Raw genomic sequence first — 22612 nt, forward strand, 5'->3', positions numbered from 1 at the left:
CATTTAAAAATACTTTTGCGCACAAAATACTTTTGAAATGGCTTACAGATAAATAACACAGAAAAGTAAGTTACCATAATTTGTTTAAAAGACAAAAAATAAAAATGTTAATCTGTGATAAAAACCATTTTGAAGTAAATATAAAGCTTGGTTTCTTGTGTTTTCAAAAGCACATCATACTAGTTTTCTTGTCTACAATACAGAAATTGCCTTCTTTTGTAATATTTTTCCACATCCTAAAAGTTTAGAGCCTGGGATTTCCCAGTGGTGTCTCGTTCAACATTAATCAGGTCTCATGTCATCAGTGCCCGCCCCCCTCAAAAATTATCCCCTATTTCTAAAAGTGCAGCCTTTTCCCCAGCCTGAACTCCCCAGTATTCCTAACAAACCAAAACAACAGCAAAAAGCTAAGTTATAAAATAAAAACTTGGAAGGAAAAATCAATACTTTCAACTTGTCATTTATTCAAATCAAATGCTAAAGTCAATGTCTGCATTCATCAAGCAGGCTTATTACACCACTGATTCTTAGGCCCCAAACCAGGGGTAGGCAACCTTGGCTTTTATGACTCATAGACTTCAACTCCCAGAATTCCTGAGCCAGCCATGCTGGCTCAGGAATTCTGGGAGTTGAAGTCCACGAATCATAAAAGAGTCAAGGTTACCTAGCCCTGCCCTAAATAATCCGCTCATATGCTTAGGCCCCTCCCATCTCAATCAGGTCAGTACCATTCCAACGTTATCTCACGGGGGGAGTAAACAAAACATCCCCTAACAACGGCAGCGAATATATAAAGGAATTTCCTATTAACTTATAGCTTCTGAAAATAGCAAATATTCTCAACTCTACCTGCACCGAAAACTTATCGGATCAAGAAACTTACACCGGGAAAGTTACTATTTTCTCTCTCCCTCTCCCCAAAAAATAGAGACATAGAACTGTCCATCACGGCCCACTGTGAGGTGAGAAAGCGTCAACGGTCCAAAATTCGCCTTTTAAGCTTCAAAGGCAGCCAAGATGGCGGCGGGTGATTGAGCGCCAAATTCCCTCTCAGCGCCTGCGCGGAGGATCCGCCGGCGCATGGCGCCGGCACGGCTTTAACATTTTATGCCCTATTACCACTTCTACCCTCCGCGGCGTGGAATGAACGATCATGCCGTTGGCCGTGCGAGGTCAGAGAGCTGTGGCACTGCTACACTTCCTCTGCTTCCTCTGGGCGACCTTCGCTCTGACTCAAAATTTGGGGTTGCCTAAGTCGGTCCGGAAAGTGCACGACGATAGTTATGGCGGCCAATGGAAATACCTGACCTTCCTCAACCAGGTAGGCACGCGAAACGAAAAGCGTGCTGCGCCTGTCCAAATTAATCTTAGCCCTTCGCACGTGGCGGAGGGAAGGGCTTTGGGGAGGGTGAGCCAATGAGAGCGAAGCTAGGTGGGTCGAGAGGGGAGGGAGCTTAAAGGGTCAGGGGTAGTCAACCTTTGGCTCTTTTATGACTCGTGGACTTCAACTCCCAGAATTCCTGAGCCAGCCATGCTGAGGGGAAAGGGAGAGTTTCCAAGCTGAGCCATGCTGGCTCAGGAATTCTGGGAGTTGAAGTCCACGAGTCATAAAAGAGCCAAAGTTGACTACCCCTGGTATAGGTGAAGCCAAATCCTGGGAGATCCTTTCTTAGATCTACTTTTGGCTCGTAATGCAGGTGACCCCCCTTGGCAAATCTGACGAGAGTTGGGCTTTACAATTCCCAGCCAACGCTGGGAATTCTGGAAGTTACAGTCCAGAACATGTGGAAGTTAACAGGCAGAGCAAAGAGTCTCTAAATCAGATTCCCGAACATAGTGCCCTCAGAAATAACCAAAGAAAATCAGTCCCAGCCCAAGTCTGCATCTTTGCAGCCAATAGCGAGGTGATTTTTGGCAATACTGAGTGGTGGGGTGGAATAAAAACTCAGGTTGGATTTATTTGTAATGCACTTATAAGCAAGCATTTGACTTTATTCTTTAATGCTTTGATGTCCATCTCTGTACCTTTCACTCAACATCCTTAATGAATTTTTCCACATATTGTGCTTAGGGACTAATTGATGGTATGTGTGTTAGAAGAACTTATTATGTTACCATGGTTCCTTATCTCTTTTTGCTGCTAAAATCAGCCTGCCAGAATAACCATTGGGCTTGCCTATAAAAATTGCTGCATTGCATTTCCACAAACGTCTCTGCAGGATTTTCAGGATTTACAAACCATGATGGGTATCCATGTCTCCCTTTGGGACTAGATCAGTTGTAAAGCAATTATTTCTCTAATATGGATCCTCTGCTAAATGCTCAGACCGCCTTTATCTACATAAAAATAAGGTGAACTTGAGGCTTTTGCCTTGGTACTTCTGCAAGAGATCAGAGACTCATGGGAACCTGCTAGCTTTCAACTATAAATTAATTGTTGATCCCCTTCGGTTGTTGCTGAGGATTTTTTTTTACCACAACACTGGAAATTCTAGGAACTGCAATCCCAAAACGTCTGCAGAGCACTAGGTGAGGAATAATTGATTTAGATGTAGATTCACAGTTCTCACTTTTGAGGTTTTTTTCAAGTACCTGGTATAGTATACTGAAGAAATCTAGATTAAGGGACTTAGAGGAGATAAAAATATCCCAAGTCATGGCTTTTAACTTTAAACTTTATTCTTGGATAATAAATAATGGAAAGAAAATGTATGTTCCACCTTGAATATAACTTCTTTGAATTCATAGCTTCTACAGACATTGCTGTACTTATTATGTGTCACAATTGATGCTGTAGCCCTGTTTGTCCCTTCCCAAGAAAAGAAAGTATCGTCTATTGTGCTGCCTATTAGAGATTTCATCTTCTCTGCATATGTATTCCCTGTTGGCTTAGTAAGTAATTTCAACAACTATTATTCAAATAATCCATACTGTACTATAATTCCATTAGGTTGAGTCAGATTTGCTTAAAGCAGAGATGAGGGATGATGGTCCCTTTATGACTTGTGGACTTCAACTCCCAGAATTCCTGAGCCAGGGATTCTTGTAGAAGTCCACAAGTCATAAAAGGGCCATCCTTCCCTACCCCTGGCTTAAAAGTTCGTAAGATTTTAGATGGTTTTCTTAAAAACCACATGATCCTTTCCATAATCTCACAGTAAAAAGTATACCCATTTGCTTACTGATAAAATCAACAGAAGCAACATTAATTTATCAATGGTAACCTCATCATTATGGACTGGTTATGGACTTGGGCACTCTCTCTTACTCCTAGGAAGGAAGCAATTGCAAACCATTTCTGAAAATGTTGCCAGAAATCGAGGGGCTTGCCCAAGCAGTTGCCAGGATTCAACACTGACTAAAAGGCATACAAATGTATCAATGACTAGACTTTTTAAAATATCTCTGGCATCTAGCAGTAAAGGTATAATCATGCATGGTTTTAAGTAGAAAACAGTAAATGAAGTGGGATTTCTGTTCAAGTAGGTAGGGACTGAAATACACATTGAGCAGTGTTCATTTATGGGGAGTCCTAAATTGGGGTTTTCAAACTTTTTTAGGGAGTTAGTTAAAAAAATAAATTCCCAGAACTCCTAAACAAAAGACAGAACTCAAATGATAAAAATGGATGATAAAGTGAAACTTGTACACTTTATAATTTATTTATGAAACTATATATTAAAATTAGGGACGCGGTAGCTCAGTGGGTTAGGACGCTGAGTTTGTCAATCAGAAGATCGGCAGTTTGGCGGGTCAAATCCCAAGTGCCGCGTAGCAGAGTGAGCACATGTTACTCATCCCAGCTTCTGCCAACCTAGCAGTTCGAAAGCACATAAAAATGCAAGTATAAAAATAAGGACCACTACGGTGGGAAGGTAACAGCATTCCGTGGGCCTTTGGCATCTAGTCATGCCGGCCACATGACCATGGAGACGTCCTTGGACAAACGCTGGCTCTTCGGCTTTGAAACGGAGATGAGCACCGGCCCCTAGAGTTGGAAACGACTAGCACGCATGTGCAGGGGAACCTTTACCTTTACTATATTAAAATTATTTGCATGTCACAAAATTGAATGCTCCAATTATTGTCTCTGAAAGTTCCTTTGCTTATTTTAAGTATAAAAAGTAACTTAGTCTCCAATTTACAAAAAGTATAATTTGAATTTTATAATTACTGTACTTTGAAAGTTATTGATTCAACCAAGTAAATCAGTGTTCTGTGTCTATTTCTTTTCTTTAAAAAATGGTTAGAAATGTCCTTTTTTTCTCCTTCCTGTCATGGTTCTGAAAAGATTTGCCTCTGTAGATCAGCTATTTATATTTCAGATGATAATTTCCTAGGCTGCAATAGCAGAATGGTTTAAAATGCAAATAAAATTTTACAGCAATTTTTATTAACAGAGTAGGAAGAAAAGTTTAATTTTCTCATTCATCCTACTTATTTACCGTACTTACTTTATTTATTTATTTATATTTTACATGACATCCATCTCACTCTCCAAAGTAATTGAGCTTATTACTGTCTTGCTAAAGCTATCTTTACATTACAAAATATAAAGTTAAAGTTACACAATATTTAGTTTTGATTCTTTAAGGCAGACATGTCAAACTCACGATGTCACATGACGTCGCACGACATATCGGAATTTTTTTCCCATTGCTGGCAATGGGGTAGGCGCGGTTTCTTTGTGACACATCTGGCCCGTGGGCCGGCAGTTTGACACCCCTTCTTTAAGGCTCTGAAACTGAGAGTGAGTGGGCTTATAAGTTAAACAACTAATAATTTAGCAAATTGATATGCCACCTGACTCCCTGTAACTTTACACCTGCAGATACAATTGTACGTTGCACTGCATGATCCAGAATACGTTTGAAGGTTCAGTTTTTAATCAATGTTTATCTGGTGAAATTAAAACAATAACCATCTTATGTTCATACAAGTACAAAGGCAGTTTGTAAGATGGTGACTACCAGATTTCTAAAAAAAATTTCCAACATTTGAGGTTCTCAATAATGTTCAGATGTTTTCTCTCAGTTTGTAGCTGTTGCTTTCTGGGGCCTTTATGCAATTGACAGAGAACTCGTGTACCCTAAAGAGCTGGATGACATTAATCCGGATTGGCTTAATCACACGATGGTAAGTATTTGAAGCTTAGTGTCTTCTTTTGGCACATGCAATTTGTTACGAATTGGATGATCAGTCGTACCTCGAGGACTATCTGTATTCACATAGGCTTTTCAAAAGGATCACTATAATTTGACAGGACGTTCTGCTTTCAGAGTAGAAAAGGTATCTTGAAAGTATTTTCCTTACAAAAATGTTGGAACAGAATAGCAATAGCACTTAGACTTATATACCACTTCATGGTGCTTTACAGCCCTCTTTAAGCAGTTTACAGGGTCAGCATATTGTCCCCAACACTCTGGGTCCTCATTTTACTAATGGAAGGCTGAGTCAACCTTGAGCCAATCAGACTCGAACTCCAGGCTGTGATCAGAGTTTGCCTGCAATACTGCATGCTAACTGCTATGCCACCAATGCCGCCTAGTGATCTGAAACCAGAATAAGAAGTAATGCGATTGATTCTGTTTCCCTACATCATACTTTTATCTTCTGCTTTTGCTTTTTAGCACACTACTATCCTGCCACTGCTTTTCATAGAGCTGGTTATATGTTCACATAAGTATCCTCCTAGATGGAAAGGAATATTGGGACTTGGCATCTTTGCAGCTGTATACCTATCATGGTAGATATTCAATCTTGTTTGAGAAATGTATTTGAATTTTAAACATTTTTATTCATTTTGTTCAGATGTTTCTTTTGTATTAACTGGAGGAAAGGGAGGAAAGGAGGGGAAGAGAGGGAAGCAGAGGAGGAGGACAGAACAGGAAGAATTGCTTCTCTGAACAATTATGTAATTCTTCTAGAATGTTTAAAAATCACTAGTACAGGTTTGCAGGCAAAATTACAACAATAATATATATTGTTTCAATACCACTTATTTATTTATTTATCATAAACCCAGCACCTCAGTCTCTCATGGACTACGGAACCAGTAGCATTCAGATATTGCTGACTTCAAGCAGCCCAAATCTATCTTTCACTACAGTAATGGAAGTTGGAAAACATAATTCAGTAGTAGCATCTGGAAGATAACAGATTTGCCGTTGTGAAGTAGTCACTGTCAAACATTTTGTTCCCTACTGATTTAAATAGAGTTAAGAACATTTCATTTTTCCTCATGTAAACGGAGCTTTTCAAAGACCTCGCCTTGGAGATCACGTTGTAGATTTTTAATTATATCCAACTTGGTGGAATATTAACTTTTGTATTTGTAAGTATTAGCCAGCTGAAATATTTTCAGGCAACCTCAAAACAGGTGCAATATTTAACCTGTTTGGCTTCCTGTATTTCATTACGATGCTTACCTTGCTTTCTTTTAGGATAATTTGGATACATCACGTAGCTGGGATTTGGGCTTATCCAGTTTTAGGAGTGCTTGGCCTACTTGGAAAGGCGATATTTCTCTCCGTTGCTATGTGCATAATGTTCATCTTCTACTTCGTTGGGGAGCACCTAACAAAATGGTTGTGGGGTAAATTATGCTTTCTTTTGTCTTTTTCTACATTTTCAGTCTGCTTACACTTTTCCAAGAGGTAATGTGTTCATGAGAGAAGCATTTTTCATTTTGTTTTTCATTAAGAAAGAATCTTGTAATAGTCATAATGATTACCAGTGCAGTGCAAGGTGCTAGTTACCATCTGTAGCTCTTCAGGACATAAGGTCTGATTAATAATAATAATGAACCTTTATTGTCAGAGTACAACCATGTATATATTGAGATTGGCTGAGCCTCCCTTCGTGCCCCCACCCCCCAGCTTACAGTGACACAAACCCTCCATCTTATTACACCATTGCTCGAGGGGCTGCTGTCTTTTAGAGTTACTACCTGTGCCATCTGTCAATCAACATGCTTTGATTAAGTGATAACATCTGATGGAACTCAGGAAATAGGCCTTCTCTGCCCTAGCAGTTGCCCTCTGAAATAACATCCTTTTAGAGTCTTATTAGACAAGCCCTTAAGAGTTGCTCTTTGCCTAGAGTCCACTGATGGCCTATCTTGACTCTATTGGTATGTGTCTCTCTCTCACACATACCTGAACAAAAGAGAAGCAATTCTCTATCACCCCTCTAGCATCTAGATCACCCTGAACAACACCATTCAGTGGCAGGGCCGAGGCTGGGCCTAAAGTAACTTCCAAGGGGTCTGGAGGCTACATGAGGGTGTACCCCATTCTCATGCAACCTCCACAGCCTCTGAAAATCGAGAATGATGTTTGCCTTCAAGAATAGTTGTCAGATGTTAGTGCATGCTGGCATGTCACCAAAATGTCAGGGCGTGTCACCTTTGAGAGGTTTGCTATAGGTTTGCCATCACTGTCCTAAACCTTGGGCTAGAATGGGTGGCAGACCCCTTGTGATTATGTGGTCGTTTCTCCAGACACTCTTTTTAGACTATTGTATTTAATTTAAATTCTTTTAAAAAATTTTATATTGTACATCACCAAAAGTTCACTGTTGATCTGGGTAGCTTTTTAGTTTAATAACATTTTTAAAAATTAAAATGGATGGGTTAGGACTTTCAGCTACCTAAAGTTTTTGATTAAACATGCAATGGTTTGGCTAACACCCCATCTTCAATTATACAGATTTCACTTTCCTGGCTCTTTCAAAATCACCCTAAATTCAGTGTGCACTAGGACCTTGGAGAAGACCACATCCTTACCTAACTCTTAATGTTGCAACGGGTGACTATCACGGAAAGAGTCCCCTTCTCCGAAGGGCTTTCTTTGGAGAAACCCCTTAGCATCCTCAGTGAATGTACTTAGAGGCCATGCTTCCTTTTCTGGTAGGCATTTAATTTTAAATATTTTCACTAGTTTACATAAATATTTTTGAAGTATAAAAGGACCCAGTTTATCATGAGCAGCTGAGCCAAATGCAGTCCTTGTATATTACAGCAATTGGAAGAAGGAAACGTTTCGCCATAAGTTTGTTGGGATCTCTTCTTATATAGAAGGCAATATGTCAGGATGGCTTTATATCTATGCCACAGTGACATAAATTACTATGCTAAGTTTATTTTATTTATCAATTTTTAAAAGTTTGCAGAATAGCCAAATAGTTTAACTTTCTGTTTTATCTTTTATTCCCTACAGCAAAGCGTAGAAAGAAGTGCACGTAGAGAAGACCCCCAAGGAAGACATCAGTTCATTAAAAGGGCAAGCTCACCTATGGAATACAGTGCAGCTTGAACATAGAAAACATTATAGATTGTAACTGGTTCTTGATGTTTACAGGAAAAATAACATTTTTTTTCAATCTCATCATTTGGAGCAGAAGTGAAGAATCTTGGGTCTTCCAGATGTTGTTGATATACCGTTCCCCGCAATGCCAGTTGCCATACCATGGTTTCAGGAAATGGGGATCTGTTTAATCAACAACAGTCTGCAAGATCAGAAGCTCCCTATTCATACAGTAAAAAGCCATCCAAGTAGAAAAAGAAAAATGGCAGAAAAGAAGGATGCTGCTACTGATGTGGCAGCAAGACTATCCCTGAATACAGATAATGGGTTGTGTGCCTATGAGAGTAGTCAGAGAAGTGATTCTACCGATAAGATTATTAATAATGTCAGCAAACGAAGCACTTTACATCTCAAGTTTCTGTTTTATTTTTTAATAGGCTAAAAATGAAAAACAAATTGCATAAAACATGCCTTTGGGGAAAACAGTTGTCTCCCCAGCCAAACCCAAGAGTCACACAGTAGTAAATAGAATCTTTTACCCAATTTCTGTATAAATATCTGTCCAAAAAAGAGCTCTTACTCTTGGCATCGTAATCATCAGGTTTAAGCAATGAAACAAAAGAGGCTTTTGGTTAGCTGCTTTATCCTTCCCTGCCCTGGAAGTTCATAAATGCTGGGTTTGGGGGGTTTTTTTGGAAACAGCAGCGCATGAATCTTTATCTGGGATATCTTCTGACTTAAAAAAAAATACAAGTAGTCCTCGAGATATAACAGGTCACTTAACAACTGGTCAGAGTTACGACAGATGCCCCCAAATTACATACAACTGTTTCAAAGTTACAACTGCTGCAGCACCCCATGGTCATTCGCCCTTATGACCTCCAGGCCACCTTGCCAGGACCTTGCCAGGACCCTGCTCCCCATACCTCTTGGAAGCAGCCATTATTTTCAGTGGGAAAAGACAGCGGCTTTCAGAGCTGTTTGCTCCAATCCGCTGGCCATCAGGAGATTGTTCTTGCTAGGTTTTGGGAAGTCAGCCCCTGCATGCAAAGGCAGCAGCTTCAGGACAAGCTTTCCAAAACCTTCCCCTTGCTTTAACCCCCCTCCCTCCCCCAGAAAGCCACATTTCTTCATAAAAGAAAAAAGGCTGGGAGGAACAGACTTGTTGGTTTTTCTCCCCCTCCCCCAAACTCTTTGCCTTTGCCCTCCAACCTCTATCACTTTCAAAGACACCCCCCTCCCCCCCTTGAAATGGAAAGGAAAGGAAGCAAGCAAGCAAAGAAAAATCTGCAGCTTTTTGCCTTGAGGAACTGAAGGGGGGAAAAGGTTTACCCCAGCCATGGCAAAATATGGGTCCTAAAGGGAGTCCAGACGGGTAAGCAAAACGCTGGGAAAGCCCTTTGCTGCCCCATCTGACACCCTTTAAAACCCAGCTTCTTCCATGACCATTTGCTGCATGTTTCTGCTTTAGCCGATTTTGCTTTGGGACTTTTTTCTTCAGATCCTAAATGCTGGAGAAAGGCTTGCTTTGCTTTGCTTTGATTCCTTGCCTCTACTCTTTAGCCTGGGGTCAAGATAAATAACTTACAGATTTTGTCACCCTCTTTCCAGGCATGCAGTAATACAGCAAACTAAAAAAGGATAGAGGGTTTTTAAAAAGGCTAGAGATTGGAGGCCAGAGAGTTAAGGTTAGGGTTAGGGTTATCATTAGGATTATCATGACTCTCACACTGCTATCATGTCACCACTGGTTCTTTTCTGCATTAGACCAGACATACCCAGTTCCTGCAACCGTTCATACATTTTGTTCTCCAGTCCCCTAGTCATCTTTATTGCTCTTCTCTGCACTCTTCCTAGAATCCTGACATCTTCTTTTGGACAATGGTGACCCAAACTGGACACAGTATTCCAAGTATGGTCTTACCACTGCAGTATAAAGTTCATGTGATCTTGATACTGTTCCTCTGTTAATGCAGCCTACAACTGCATTGGCTTTTTTGACACCTGCAGCACACTGCTGGCTCATACTTAAGTGGCTATCCACTAGGACATCTAGATTCTTATTTGCCTATACAAATCTACATTTGCCTATTTTGACTTGTATTCCTAATCTGTATTTTGCGGTACTGTTTTTATTAGACTGAACTGTTTTTTTCCTTTTGTATAAAGACAGATGCAAAGAATGAATTAAGCGGTTCCGCTTTCTCCCTGCTGCTTGTTATCTCCTTGCCATCTCCTCCCATTAGCGGACCAATTATTTCCTTGACTTTTTTCTTGTTATTTACATATTGAAAGAAACTTTAAATTATATTGTTGGCGAGTCTTAGTTCATTCGGGCCTTAGCTTTCCTGACTTCATCTTTGCAAATTTCTGTTTGCTGAAATTCTGCTTTAGTTATGTGTCCCTCTTTCCATTTTTTATACTTGTCCATTTTGTCTTTCAGTTTATCTGAGAGTTATTTATGCAGCCATGCTGGTTCCATTAAGGATCTCTTTATTTTTCTTTCCTAGTGGTGTTGTGCTAGACTAGGCTTTTATAATCTCATTTTTCAAAATTCCCCAAGCTTCTTGAGTTGTTTTCCCCTTTAAGATTTTTCATCTTGCTTCCTTCAACTTCTATTTTGTATTTTAGTTCTCCTTTTTTACCACTTTTTAGTCTAAAGCCCTTCGGATAAGCTGAGCCAGTTGATTTCCAAAAACGTTTTCCCCCAGGTTTTGTGAGGTATAATGCATCCCATACCAGAAGCCCTTTGTATAGATATTGTAGACCATGGTCTAGGAATACAAAATTCCCTTGACAGCAGCATCCTTTAAGCCAGTGATTTATTTCAAAACTTCTTGTTCCTTCATTGGGTGCTTACCTTTTGTTGGGAATACAGAAGAAAACACCACCTTTGCTCCCATTTCTTTGACTTTTATTCTTAGCTGTTCATAATCTCTTTTTTATTTTCAGGCTCTTTGTTGTATCTTTCATCCCCACAGGGGAGAAAGGGATAATAATCTGTTGGTTTAATTATTTTAGTAAGTCTCTTAATTGTTCCCTACTGTTGTTCAGTTTGGTTGCAATCTATTTCAATTAGTTTGCATTTTAATAATCTTAAAATATGTAGAATTATTATTATTATTATTATTATTATTATTATTATATTCATTAAACATGAACCTCAGTCAACTGAACACTCAAATTGACTGGCATTAATGGTTGACACGGGTTGCTGCCAGCATCCTAGGTATCAACCAGGTATCTCCTTAAAATGTAAGATGTTCCGAGTAGCACAGTTTTTTGTAGCTTTGCTGGAGTTATTGCAGGAAGCTGCAATTTCTTGATATATTTTGCAAAGTTTTTGGACATAGTTTCCAGTGCCCTGATGACAGTGGGTATCACTGTTACACGTTAAACCATAATCGCACAGTTTCGATGGCCAGGTCATGAAATTTTGTAATTTTTCCCAGTTCTTTTTCTTCGACTCTGGCATCTCCTGGTACAGCGATATCAATCAACTACGCTTCGGTTCTCCCTGACTGCAATATCTGGCATGTTATGTTCCAAATGGCGATCTGTCTGTATTCCCACAAGATCTTCACCTTCTCATTCTCAACAACTTTTTCCACCCTACGTTCCCACGACTTTTCGTACACAGGCAAGTTGTATTTTTTACACAATGCCCAGTGGATTAGTTTAGCAACTCGGTCATGTCTAGCTTTGTAATCAGTTTGCGCGATTTTGCTGCACTCCCATATTAAATGTGAAACAGTTTCAACTTTGTCATTGCAAAGTCGGCAATTTGGATTGTCAGTAGATTTTTGTATCTTCACTTACATGGCATTAGTTTGTAGTGCTTGTTCTTGAGCAGCCAGTATTAAGCCTTACTACTTTTATTATTGTTGTTGTTGTTGTTAGTGTAATTAGAAAATTTCAAATATTTGTTTTTAAAAGATGTAAACGTTAAAAAATTATATTTTAAAAGTTTTTTAAAAATTATAAAATTGTAAACCTAACAGTTTTAATTTAAAAGTTTTTTTTAAAAAATGTTATTTGTTTTTTATGAATTTTGGATTTACAGAAGATTTTAACCTCTCGAGGTTAATGCTGAAACAATACTTAAAAGTTAGTCCTCAGCTGCACTTGTGGCTAGTGTGGAAATGACAGTTTGCCTGTCTCACAGCTGCCATTCTCGACTGTTGGTCTACATTTTGTACAGTCTACTTTTTGATGCCATTTCTTCTCCCTCCCCACCACTTTATCTTTCCTTTTATTTAAGTGTACTTAACTTTTATAAATATCCTCTTTCTTTTCTTCCACTCTGAATGCCTTCTGGGCCAATGTCATCCCTCTGTTGCTTGTCGGCTACTGCTTATTCCTCTGCAACTTGCCCTCAAGCCATTTGGATGCTTCTAGCCATCCGGTTTCAGTTACACACCCATTATAGTTATGTCAGCTTGTGGTTGTGGCTTGCTGGTTGCTAATGCTTGCTGTTTGTGCTTGCTCGCTGCTGTTCACCATTACTGCCACCATCTATCCCCCATCCTCCTTTTTCTTTTTTCTCTCCTCCTCCTCCTCCTCCTCCTCCTCACTCTTTCCCTCTTTCTCCTCCTTTTATTTCTTATACTTTTATTTCTTTAGCTCCCACTTAACTTTGCTCAAACTTTGTCTCTTTCCCACCACCCTAAAGTGCTGCCTCCATCATGGTCACCAAGTCCAACCCCCCCAAAAAAAGTAGCTTTCTAGGGGAACAGAGGAAGCTAAAGTAAGAGAAATGTTTTGGTAAATTCGTCCTGAACCAACTGCCTTTGCAGCTTTTCCAAAGCCTAGCAAAAGCCAGGAGAAGATTTGCCATCTCCCAAGACCAGTCTAAGGAATCAGCCCTTGTTTTGCCCTAGAAAGGTAAGGGCACTTTGGCAGGAGGAAAGGCAGCATCAGAACCAAAAAGTTTCTCACTGGCAGGACAGCTGTGCAGCCAACATGTGCAAGCCAGCAAGAGGCACTGGGAAAGAAGAGCAAGCTCTTTTTCCCTAGGACACATTCCTCGTTCCCTTCCGGAAGCAAGCACCATTTTGAAGGGCTCACATTTCATTACGGCTACTCTGAAAATGGCACTAGCTTTTGGACTAGAGCAGGGGTAGGCAACCTTGGCTCTTTTATGACTCGTAGACTTCAACTCCCAGAATTCCTGAGCCAGCCAAGCTGAGGGGAAAAGGAGAGGTTTCCATGCTGAGCCATGCTGGCTCAGGAATTCTGGGAGTTGAAGTCCACGAGTCCTAAAAGAGCCAAGGTTGCCTACCCCTGGACTAGAGATACCAAGGGACGAGGCTCTAATTCCCAATGTGTCAGAACTTCCAGAAGGAAGTCTATGTTAAAAAGTGAAGGAGTGATTGGCGGGAAGGAATATGTGGGACCCTAAGGGTGGGGAGCAGAAATGGGGTGTCTCTGGAAGTGGGGGAGGCCCAAGGCAGGTGGGCCTGTTTCTACACTAGGCCTCCCAGGATCTCTCCCCACCCCGAGACAGCCCATGCTCCACTTAATGGATGTTCATTTAACAATTGCACCGGGGAGAGCAAGGAGAGCTGATTATTAGTAGAGGCTGCTCATTTAACGTTTATCCTGACTTTCATTATTCAAAGTTTTATTAGTTTATAATATAGGATACAATCAAAATACAAAGGAAATAGCGGGAAAGATGGAGAAGGGAAAAGGGAGTAGAGAAGTGAGGTGAGAAGGGAAAAGTTATCAACTTCAAACTTCACCTTTTTACTTTTACAAAATAATATAAACTAGCCATTTCAATAACATCAAATCTATCTTAATTGCTAAAGCCCACAATCAAAATTTCATTTTTTTTCCACCTCAAGCAGAAAATCTAGAAGCAGTTTCCACGTGGCAGTAAAAGTATTCACATTTTTTTTTCTTTAATCAGTACAGTCAGTTTAGCCATCTTTGCTACCTCCATCAGTTTTTGCAACCGTTGCTCCGTTGTAGGAATCGATGTGGTCTTCCATTTCTGAGCGTAAAGTAGTCTTGCTGCTGTCAACATGTATAACTTTCATCCGTAATGAACAGACTCCATTACAGTTCTAACTCGAAGACTACCTGTACAGCTTGTTTCCTGTGGTTTCGAGGATAAAGTAGATGCTTGAAACATTTTAATGTTCTATATTCTATATACACATTGGCTCAGTGGGTTAGGAGCTTGTCGATCAGAAGGTCGGCAGTTTGGCGGGTCGAATCCTGAGTGCCGCGTAACAGAGTGAGCGCCTGTTACTCGTCCCAGCTTCTGCCAACCTAGCAGTTCGAAGGCACGTAAAAATGCAAGTAGAAAAATAGGGACCACTACGGTGGGAAGGTAACAGTGTTCCGTGCGCCTCTGGCATCTAGTCATGCTGGCCACATGACCACGGAGACGTCCTCGGACAAGCGCTGGCTCTTCGGCTTTGAAACGGAGATGAGAACCGGCCCCTAGAGTTAGAAACGACTAGCACGCGTGTGCAGGGGAACCTTTACCTTTACCTTTTATTCTTTTAAACATGGGCAAGCCTATGGACAACCTCAAAATACAGTTTCAAATAAATAAAAATGATACATATACGAATGAGCACAGATCACAAACCTAATGCTTCCAAATGTAAATCGGTATTAGGAAGTCAGGAATCTACAATTTCTGCTTTTTTCTTAATTGCAATGTGTTTTAGTTTCTCTAAGATTGGAAGGGTTTTGGAAAAAGTTCTACAGAGCAATCCATTTTTTTCTTTTTTATTAAAACTGCAAACTTACTGTCAGAATTAATCTAGAGTGTAGTTTTCAAATGTCAGGCTTAACAAAAAGTCATTTTCAACTCACATCTTGGAAAACAAAATGCATGAAATAATTCCTTTGGTGCAATATATACAGAGCTTTCTATTAGTTTATTTTCAATAGGGATAAGTGCTGTGTTTTATGTACTGCAAAACCACGTTTAATGTTATGATTATTTCCTCTATTTTGTTCCATGATGTTAATTAATTCTTCTTGAATACTGAAACTATTTCCTTCCCCAGCACACCATTTATTGTCATGGTGCCCATTATTGTTTTTAGCCGTTTTCAGACATGATCTCCTTCATGTCCAAAGCAGATGAAAACTACTGAAAAAGCCCATTTCTTTAAAAAATAGGTTGGTTAAATATACTGTTTAATAACAGAAAGTGCATAACATATTGGATATATTGAAAAATATATCATTGTTCTGAACACTTAGAAATCTGACACCTTTTTCATTAATACAAGTGTCATGTTTAATCATTTTCAAACTTGGCAACTTTACAATGCTGGCTGAGGAATTCTGGGAGTTGAAATCCACACATCTTAAAGTTGCCAAGTAATTTTGATTAAAGAGCCCACAGATACAATAGATATAAAAAGTCTACGCACCGTTGTTAAAATGCCAGGTTTTGGAGATGTAAAAAAAAATCATTCCAAGATAAATCATTTCAGAATTCTTTCCGCCTTTAATATAATATAAAAGCTGTACGATTGATTGAGTGATTGATTGTTAAATTTATTTGCCACCTATCTCACCGTGAGGCAAGAAACTGAAATATTTTAGGGGGGAAACGTAACAATAAAAATGTACAATAATGTGGTTGCATAAGTGTGCACACCCTCAAACTAATATTTGTTGAAGCATCTTTTGATTTCATGACAACATTTGGTCTTTTGGTGTGGGAACCTATTAGCACGGCATATCTTGCCTTGGGAATCGTTGCCCATTCTTCCTTGCAAAAGCACTGCAAATCTGTCAGATTGCCAAGGCATCTCTTGTGCACAGCCCTCTTCAGGTCACCCCACAGGTTTTCAATTGGATTCCGATCTGGGCTCCGGCTGGGTCATTTCAGAACTTTGATCTTTTTCTGGCGAAGCTATTTTGTGGATATGGAGGTACGCTTTGAGTTGTCCTGTTAAAAGGTGAAATTCCTCTTCAGCATTTTAGCAGAGGCCTGAAGATTTATTTATTTTTTTTGCCAAGATTGATTGATATTTGGAACTGTTTATAATTTCCTCCACCTTGACTAAAGCCCCAGTTCCGGCTGAAGAAGCCCCAAAGCATAACGTTGCCACCGCTGTGCTAAACTGGGGGTACGATGTACTTTTGTTAATGTCCAGCGTTGTTTTTTGCACCAAGCATGCTTTTTGGAATTTCAGATTTTCCTGTAGCCCTCACAATTGAAATCAGCGCAGGAATTTTGCATTCAGACGGGTCCAGTCAACTTCCTTTGAAAAATGTTAATGAAATGGATACTTTCTGTTGGATCTCAGATTGAAAGAGATGATGTCCCCCATTCTCAAACTGTTCTTGGAACCAACCATATTAGGCAACATTTGTCCAGTCTCCTAACCAGAGCTTTTTTTGTCATAGAACTCACCGGAACAGAGTTCTGCCCCCTTTTTTTTTGACAGATTTTCCAAGTTTTAAAAGTAACCTTTGAAAATTTGATGTTTGGTCCACCTGAACCTTTAACGAAGAGAAGGGTGAGGGGTGACATGATAGCAGTGTTCCAATATCTCAGGGGCTACCACAAAGAACAGGGAGCCAAGCTATTTTCCAAAGCACCTGAAAACAAGACAAGAAGCAACGGATGAAAACTAGTCAAGGAGAGAAGCAACCTAGAACTAAGGAGAAATTTCCTGACAGTTAGAACAATTAACCAGCGGAACAACCTGCCTCCAGAAGCGGTGAATGCTCCAACACTGGAAGCTTTTAAGAAGAGACTGGACAGCCATTTGCCTGAAATGGTATAAGGTTTCCTGCCTGAGCAGGGGGTTGGACTAGATGACCTCCAAGGTCCCTTCCAACTTATTATTATTATTATTATTATTATTATTATTATTATTATTATTATTATTATTATTATTATTATTATTATTACCCTGTCCAGCGTAGCAGGTCGGTGGCAAAATCATTAAAACGGTTCATGCGGGCTGCTTGTTTGTCGAGTCCAATGCATGCGTACTTTGGCTGCTTGGCTTGTGGCACTGCTCGGCTTGTGATTGGCCGGTTGATCGCACGCTGAGTGTTTACTGCGGGTGACGATCATTATGTTTTGTTACACAACTGACGTGTGTGGGTGTGTGTACAGTGATTGACTACGTACAAAAGGTAAATAAAAGATTAACAAGATGTGAGTTCCGGCACCTTTTTTTCTTACAAAAAAAGCACTGCTCCTAACTATCCTTTTTTTTTTAAGGAGGTTTATTGACAGGGTAAGGGACGCGGTGGTTCAGTGGGTTAGGACGCTGAGCTTGTCAATCAGAAAGTCGGCAGTTTGGTGGGTCGAATCCCGAGTGCCGCGTAGCACAGTGAGCGCCTGTTACTCGTCCCAGCTTCTGCCAACCTAGCAGTTCGAAAGCACGTAAAAATGCAAGTAGAAAAATAGGAACCACTATGGTGGGAAGGTAACAGCATTCTGTATGCCTTTGGCGTCTAGTCATGCCGGCCACATGACCACGGAGACATCCTCAGACAAGCACTGGCTCTTCGGCTTTGAAATGGAGATGAGCACCGGCCCCTAGAGTCGGAAACGACTAGCATGCACATGCGGGGGAACCTTTACCTTTTATTGACAGGGTGGTTTGCACACAAGTACTACAACAGATTCCAGTCCTTCCTTCATTCCCCTGCATCACTGTAGGTTTACCAAAATTCTAGTTTTGAGATACTGACTTTTTTCAGGCTCTTAAGAAAAAGGGAAAAAAAGGTATGCTATGATGTTTATAGTTTTCCCTAATTACATTTCTTTTCACAAAGGTTTCGGATTAGTTCATAAAAAAAACAATTATTTCAGAGGAAAACAAGAGCATCTCTCGTTAGAGAACAAATGTTTTCATAAATCGCATTGCATTCCAGAAAAAAAATATATGATTCATTCCTGAGAATGAGTCACTGAGCAAACGTTCTGCAGTGAACAAGTTGTTCTTGAACTGCTTAGTAGTGTTCTTCATTACTGCTACATACTATTGTATCAGATTTTTTTCCCCCTCTAAGTAGAATCCTGCATAACTACTGCCTAAATAAACATGATGGGTTGGCAGAGCTAAGCAGTTGAGAACTGCAAGTGTTTTTTTTTCAATTCTTAAGGATTTATTGTAGCTACGTTGCATTGCTTAGGAACAAGGGAGGAATCCAGAACAATGGTGGAAGATGCCAGGAAAGCAATCCACACGCTTCCTACTCCTCTTATAACACCATGAGTCTTTCAGGCCCTAATCTGGAAAGCTGAGGAGCTCTTCGAAAGAGCAAAAGAGGCAAAAATTACATTCAGCCAATTACAGGTAGTCCTTAACTTGTGACTGGTTGCTTAGCAACCAGTTGAAGTTATCATAGACCTGCCCAAAGGACTTATGATCCAGTTCCATAGTTCTGATGGCTATTGTTTCCCCAGTCACACACACACACACACACACACACTGCTGTCCACATATAGCATCCCATGGTCATGATTGTTTTATGACTGCATTTTATGCCCTATAGCAGGGGTCCCCAACCCCCAGGCCGTGGACCAGTACTGGGCCGCAGCATGCCAGCGACCGGTCCACACAAACAAAGCCCCATCCGCAAAATACAGGCAGAACACAAAACCACGTGCCCTCTGGTCCACAGAAAAATCTCTCCTCACGGAACTGGTCCCTGGTGCCCAAAAGGTTGGGGACCTCTGCTCTGTGGCATTCTTTTCCTTATAGGCATCAAACTTATGATCAAAATTGAACACAACATTTCCATTATTGAACAAGAGTTAACTGAGTTTTGCCCCATTTTACGAACGTTTTACCCCAGTTGTTCAGCAAATTGTTGCAGTTACGTCAGGGGTGTCAAACTCAATTTCATTGAGGGCCACATCAGCATTGTGGTTACCCTTGGGGGGGGCTGGGGGGGTGTGGCCAGGGTGGGCATGGCCTACTGGGTGGGTGTGGCTGGAGTGCATATGGCCTACTGGGTGGGCATGGCCAGCTCTACATCATTTGTGTCAAGGGTGCCTATGAGGGCCTGGGCAGGAGTGGGACAGATCTGAGGGTCTCTGGCAGAAGGAGATGGGACCAGGGAAGTGCCAAGGCATGGTCCACTGGAAGAGCCTCACTGTTCCTCTCAGGCCATTGAGGGGGGCTGGACGGTGGCGTGGAGGTCAAATGCCTAGCCCAGCCCTCAAGCACCCACGGCATAAGCCCAGCCCCACTTCCCCAAGGGGGTGCCCACCTGCATTTACCTCCTCAAGGCTGCTGCTGCTGTGCTGGCTCTCCTTAGCCAGGTTGCTCATGATGGGTACGAGGGCAAAATCAAGAGGGAGGCCCATTCCCTCTCCACGTGAGGAGACCTGGCTTTGTATCCAAAGCTTCCTTAGTAATAGGGAGACCCCCCAGGATAGGCAAGGAGGAGGGGGCAAGGGGATGGTGAAAGGGCAGCTGAGCAGGACTAAGGTAGGACTTCCCTCAGACCTTCCCTCTCCCTTCCTTCCTTCCAAAGAACAGAGTGGTGGGAAAATATTTGAGATGGGGGAGGGAGAAAAACAGGCAAGAAACACAGCTGGGGAAGTGTCATCCTTCGTGAGGAATGAAGAAATGCACCATTGCCTGGAAATGGCCAGCACATGGCCCTCGCCTACTTCACATATCCGGCTTGGTGGGTTCTATGGGAGGGAATGCCATGAGCAGCGTGAGAGTCAATGTTACCTGCGCAATGCTGCCCAGCCCCTAGCCTGCCCGGTTTTGGCAGGTAGCGGGGTGCTCTATTCACAGTGCCGAGAGGCTGAGCCGGGTGGCATGAATCTGAAGAGAAGCACAACGCTGCCCAACCCCTAGCCTGCCCGAAGTAGGCAGGGCCATGTGCTGGCCAATTCCAGGCGATGGTGCATTTCTTCATTCCTCACAAAGGGTGATAACTCCCCAGCATGCAACCAGGGGCCAGTGCCGACACGGCACGGGCCAGTCCCTCACTGTTTCCAGATGGCCTTGTGGAGCTAAGATGGAATGTATTTCAGCATAGATGACCACCACGAAATTGTACATTGGCTCCTGGCCAGCCTGGGCTGGGGCCAAGACAGCGGGGGCCGTTCCCTTACTGTTTCCAGGGTGGCTTCGTGGGCCACATGAAACCACTTTGCGGGCCGCATCCGCCCCCCGGGCCTTGTGTTTGACATGTCTGAGTTAAGTGAATCTTGTGATTGTTAAGCAAATCCAGCTTCCCACATTGACTTTCCTTGTCAGACGCTATCTGGAAAGGTTACAAAATGGTGATCACATGACCTTGGGACACTGCCAGCCATCATCAATACATGCCAGTTGACAAGCGCCTGAATTTTGATCACATGACTGATGGGATGCTACAATGGTTGTAGGTAAGTCACTTTTTTCAGTAATAATATGGATCGTAAGTCACTTTTTCCAATAATAATAATAATAAAGTTGGAAGGGACTTTGGAGGTCATCTAGTCCAACCCTATACCATTTCAGACAAATGGCTGTCCAGTCTCTTCTTAAAAACTTCCAGTGTGGCAGCATTCACAGCTTCTGGAGGCAGTGCCATTGTATATTTGAATGGTCACTAAACAAATGGTTGTCAGTCGAGGACTACCTGAAGTCACAACTATGAACATCCCTAGAAAGCATTGCCAATTTAATTTAATTTAATTTAATTTAATTTAATTTAATTATTTAATTTGTATACCGCCCTTCTCCCGAAGGACTCAGGGCGGTGAACAGGGCAATACATAATAAAAAACAGGATACAAAAATTAAAAAGTGATTAAAAAACTATGCCCGTAGTAATTGATACATATTAAAAATTAAAACTAATTATAAAAAACCCATCCCCATCCCATCAGACCAGGCCAGCTTGTTCAAAAAAGAAGGTTTTGAGATCGCGCCGGAAGGAGCGAAGGTCGGGGGCCATCCGGAGCTCAACCGGTAAGCGGTTCCATAGGTCTGGTGCGCCCACAGAGAACGCCCTCCCCCTTGTTGTTGTTGTTAGCTGCGAAGTCGTGTCCGACTCATTGCGACCCTATGGACAACATTCCTCCAGGCCTTCCTGTCTTCTACCATCTTCTGGAGTCCATTTAAGCTCACGCCTACTGCTTCAGTGACTCCATCCAGCCACCTCATTCTCTGTCGTCCCCTTCTGCTATTGCCCTCGATCTTTCCCAGCATTAGGCTCTTCTCCAGTGAGTCCTTCCTTCTCATTAGGTGGCCAAAGTATTTGAGTTTTAGCTTCAGGATCTGGCCTTCTAAAGAGCAGTCAGGATTGATCTCCTCTAGGACTGACTGGTTTGATCGCCTTGCAGTCCAAGGGACTCGCAGGAGTCTTCTCCAGCACCATAGTTCAAAGGCCTCAATTCTTTGGCGCTCAGCCTTTCTTATGGTCCAACTTTCACTGCCATACATTGCAACTGGGAAGACCATAGCCTTGACTATACGCACTTTTGTTGACAGGGTGATGTCTCTGCTTTTTAATGTGCTGTCTAGATTTGCCATGGCTTTTTGCACTCTCCTTCTTCACCCGCAACAAGAGGCTCTTTAGTTCTTCTTCACTTTCTGCCATTAGAGTGGTATCATCTGCGTATCTTAGGTTGTTGATATTTCTTCCAGCAATCTTAATTCCAACTTTTGATTCATCTAGCCCTGCCTTTCTCATGATGTGCTCTGCATATAAGTTAAATAGGCAGGGCGACAGTATACAGCCTTGCCGGACTCCTTTCCCAATTTTGAACCAATCAGTGGTTCCGTGTCCAGTTCTCACTGTTGCTTCTTGACCCGCATATAGGTTTCTCAAAAGACAAATAAGATGGTCTGGTACTCCCATCTCTTTAAGATCTTGCCACAATTTGTTATGATCCACACAATCAAAGGCTTTAGCATAGTCAATGAAGCAGAAGTAGATGTTTTTCTGGAACTCCCTAGCTTTCTCTATGATCCAGCGTATGTTGGCAATTTGATCTCTAGTTCCTCTGCCTCTTCGAAATCCTGCCTGTACTTCTGGTAGTTCTCGATCCACATACTGCTGAAGTCTAGCTTGTAGGATTTTAAGCATGACTTTACTAGCATGAGAAATGAGTGCAATGGTGCGATAGTTTGAACATTCTTTGGCACTGCCTTTTTTTGGAATTGGGATGTAAACTGATCTTTTCCAATCCTGTGGCCACTGTTGAGTTTTCCAAATTTGCTGGCAAATGGAGTGTAGCACTTTTACTGCACTGTCTTTTAAGATTTTGAATAGCTCAGCTGGAATACTGTCACCTCCACTAGCTTTGTTGTTGCTCAGCTTTTCTAAGGCCCACTTCACTTCACATT

General features: G+C 41.5%; 2 protein-coding genes across 2 annotated transcripts in view; one reads left to right on the forward strand and one right to left on the reverse strand.

Annotated features, from left to right (window-relative positions):
- TUBB1 (tubulin beta 1 class VI) overlaps window positions 1-22612 on the reverse strand; it is a 917325-nt gene that overhangs the window by 825569 nt on the left and 69144 nt on the right. The window lies entirely within an intron of this gene.
- Window positions 1154-8245, forward strand: LOC310637726 (androgen-induced gene 1 protein-like; the record flags this gene model as incomplete). Its single annotated transcript, XM_083358227.1, has 6 exons — window positions 1154-1321; window positions 2749-2892; window positions 5035-5136; window positions 5631-5746; window positions 6444-6595; window positions 8220-8245. 6 exons carry the CDS (start codon window positions 1154-1156, stop codon window positions 8243-8245), a joined length of 708 nt encoding a protein of 235 aa, XP_083214353.1.

Source organism: Vipera ursinii (assembly GCF_947247035.1).
Source record: "Vipera ursinii genome assembly, chromosome: 3".
NCBI lineage: Eukaryota > Metazoa > Chordata > Lepidosauria > Squamata > Viperidae > Vipera > Vipera ursinii.